This window comes from Callionymus lyra, chromosome 11 (genome assembly GCF_982586985.1).
Source record: "Callionymus lyra chromosome 11, fCalLyr1.hap1.1, whole genome shotgun sequence".
NCBI lineage: Eukaryota > Metazoa > Chordata > Actinopteri > Syngnathiformes > Callionymidae > Callionymus > Callionymus lyra.
Window position 1 is genome coordinate 4,757,642 of NC_141828.1, and position 2,500 is coordinate 4,760,141.

Here is a 2,500-nt window from a genome sequence, read left to right on the forward strand (position 1 = left end):
ACACACACACACACACACACACACACACACACACACAGTTGAGAAAGAATTATTAGACAGAAAACATGTGTAGTTATTAAAATATAATTCCCGTATTTTCCGCACTATTAGTTGCACCGGATAATAAGGCGCATAGAATAAAAGATACAGTCAAACGTTTGACTGCGGTTGTTATTCATCCACTAGATAAAGCTGAGCTAAAGGGAACGTCAACAAAACAGTCCGATAAAGTCAAACTTTATTAAGCGTCTGACAACTCTGTTCACTCCCATGGTAACGATGTTCAAATGATGTTTAAAAGGCTTCAAGCAGCAGACAAATGTTGAGTGCGCAGCAGTGAAGTTGAGCGCGTGTATGACGGCTAGAGCACGCGTGTATGACATGTTGAATGCACGTGTATGACTGGTTGAGCGCAGCAGAGTGATTTTGAGTGTACAACAACCAAGACACACTCGCTCAAAGTGGTGGCAGTAATCTTACTCCATAGAGTCCGCCATGATGTGACGTGCGTCGTTTATCCCACGCCGTGATGATGCAATGACGTAATCCCGCCCACGTGTCGGCGCAGACTCATGAAAGTGTTTGTAAACAAGTCACCACCAGGTAATGCTCCAGATTATAAGGCGCACATCGTTTTTTTGAGAAAATTAAAGGCTTTTATGTGTGTCTTTTAGTGCGGAAAATACGGTATATGATGACATCAATCACATTAATTTATAAAAGTTTTCAAGAAAATTTGAATTATAAACTGCGTAGTCTCAAGTAAAATGACATATTCCCTTATTGTTTTTTGTGTTTTTGTCACAAAAATACATTTAAATTGAAATGAATTTGAAAAGTAATGAGAATAATTCTCAAAGTCTTGTCAAATGTTAAACAAAAACTTTAAAGAACCAGAACAAAATATTAAAAATATCATTTAATTTACATATTTTTACCTGTTAAGCTCTAAATTAAATGAAAGACGTAAACATCACGTTAATGTCAAGGTTGATGTTCACGATCTAGACAATAATCGGGTAAAAACCCAGGTCTTGATTCGACGATCGTGTGCTCTGTGTGCGATTACTTCTCTCTGGCGGGTGGTAGCTCGGCGTCAGGCAGTTGACGAACTCGCTCAGACTCAGGGTCCAGTCGGCGTTCTCGTCCGAGAGCTCCACCAGAGCGTCCACGCAGAGGGACCTGCGAGGGCGAGAAGACTCGTCTGTCACCGGACCTGGACAGTAGGGGGAGCTAGAGGAGTTCGGACCTGAGCAGCAGGTTGGTCTCCAGGGTGTCGGAGAAGGTCAGGTTGAGAGAAGACTCGTCGTGCCTCAGGAAGCGGAGGAACTCCTTGGAGTCCAGCTGTGAGTCTCCGTCGTCGAACATCTGGAAACACAAGCTGGAGTCACTTCTGGAGGTCAGACCCAGAGTGAGGTCAGTGAGGTTTTTATTAACGTGGAACATCTTGCACCTGATCTCCACTCCTCAAGATCTAAGTGGAGCCACGACTACCTCAATCTATGTCAGACTGGCAAAGACTCTTGTGTCTGATACTGTGGTGAGCAATACAGGTGCACCTCAGGGCACCGTTCTATCTCCTCATTACAATTGACACCAGACCTTCTAGGAAACTCTGCAACACGCCTCGTTCAAACATGTTCCGATGTTACTGCTGTTGTGGTGTGTGAAGGGAGGGGATGAAGCAGAGTACAGGGTCTTGGTGGCTGCTTTCTGGGACTGGAGCGAGAGGGTCTGATCCTTGAGGCGTCCAAGACCGAGGAGATGATCATTGACTTGGACCAAGCTGATGTTACTTGTCTCCCGTCCACTGGTCACAGTGAATGAATACTTCATTGACGTGGTCCAGATGTACAAGTACCTGGGAGTCTGTCGTAGCTAGTGCCGTGTTCTTTGGGGTTGTGTGTTGGGGCGACATGACCTCGAGAGACAGTAACTGATCAGGAAATGTGTGTGATAGGAAACGTGTGGACTCTGTAGGTTCAGTGCTGGCGAGAAGGTTGAAGGCTCTTATGCTGGACATCCAGAGAAACCCTCAAAACCCTCTGCATGACACTATGGCTCCGAAGAGTAACCCGAGAAACAGGCTCCTCTCCACGCACTGCAGAAAGTTTTAAGATCCTTTGTTCCTTCTGCCTCTATTGATCCATCCATCCATCCATTTATTCATCCATCCATTTATCAATCCATCCACCCACGTATCCATCCACATATCCATTTATTCACCCATCCATCCATCCATCCATCCATCCATCCATCCATCCATCCATCCATCCATCCATCCATCCATCCATCCATCCATCCATCCATCCATCCATCCATCCATCCATCCATCCATCCATCATCCATTCATCCATCCATCCATCCATCCATCCATCCATTCATCCATTCATCCATCCATCCATCCATCCATCCATCCATCCATCCATCCATCCATCCATCCATCCATCCATCCATCCACCCATCCATCCATCCATCCATCCATCCATCCATCCATCCA

At 45.5% G+C, this 2,500-nt stretch overlaps 1 protein-coding gene across 1 annotated transcript in view; it reads right to left on the bottom strand.

Annotated features, from left to right (window-relative positions):
- Positions 1–2,500, bottom strand: part of LOC148068990 (follistatin-related protein 1-like) — a 10,079-nt gene that overhangs the window by 553 nt on the left and 7,026 nt on the right. The window contains exons 7-8 of the mRNA XM_087803252.1: positions 1,250–1,368; positions 1,070–1,182 (exon numbers count right to left, since the gene is read on the bottom strand). Of these exons, the coding sequence (XP_087659378.1) occupies positions 1,070–1,182; positions 1,250–1,368 (232 nt within the window). The remainder of the gene's footprint in view (positions 1–1,069; positions 1,183–1,249; positions 1,369–2,500) is intronic.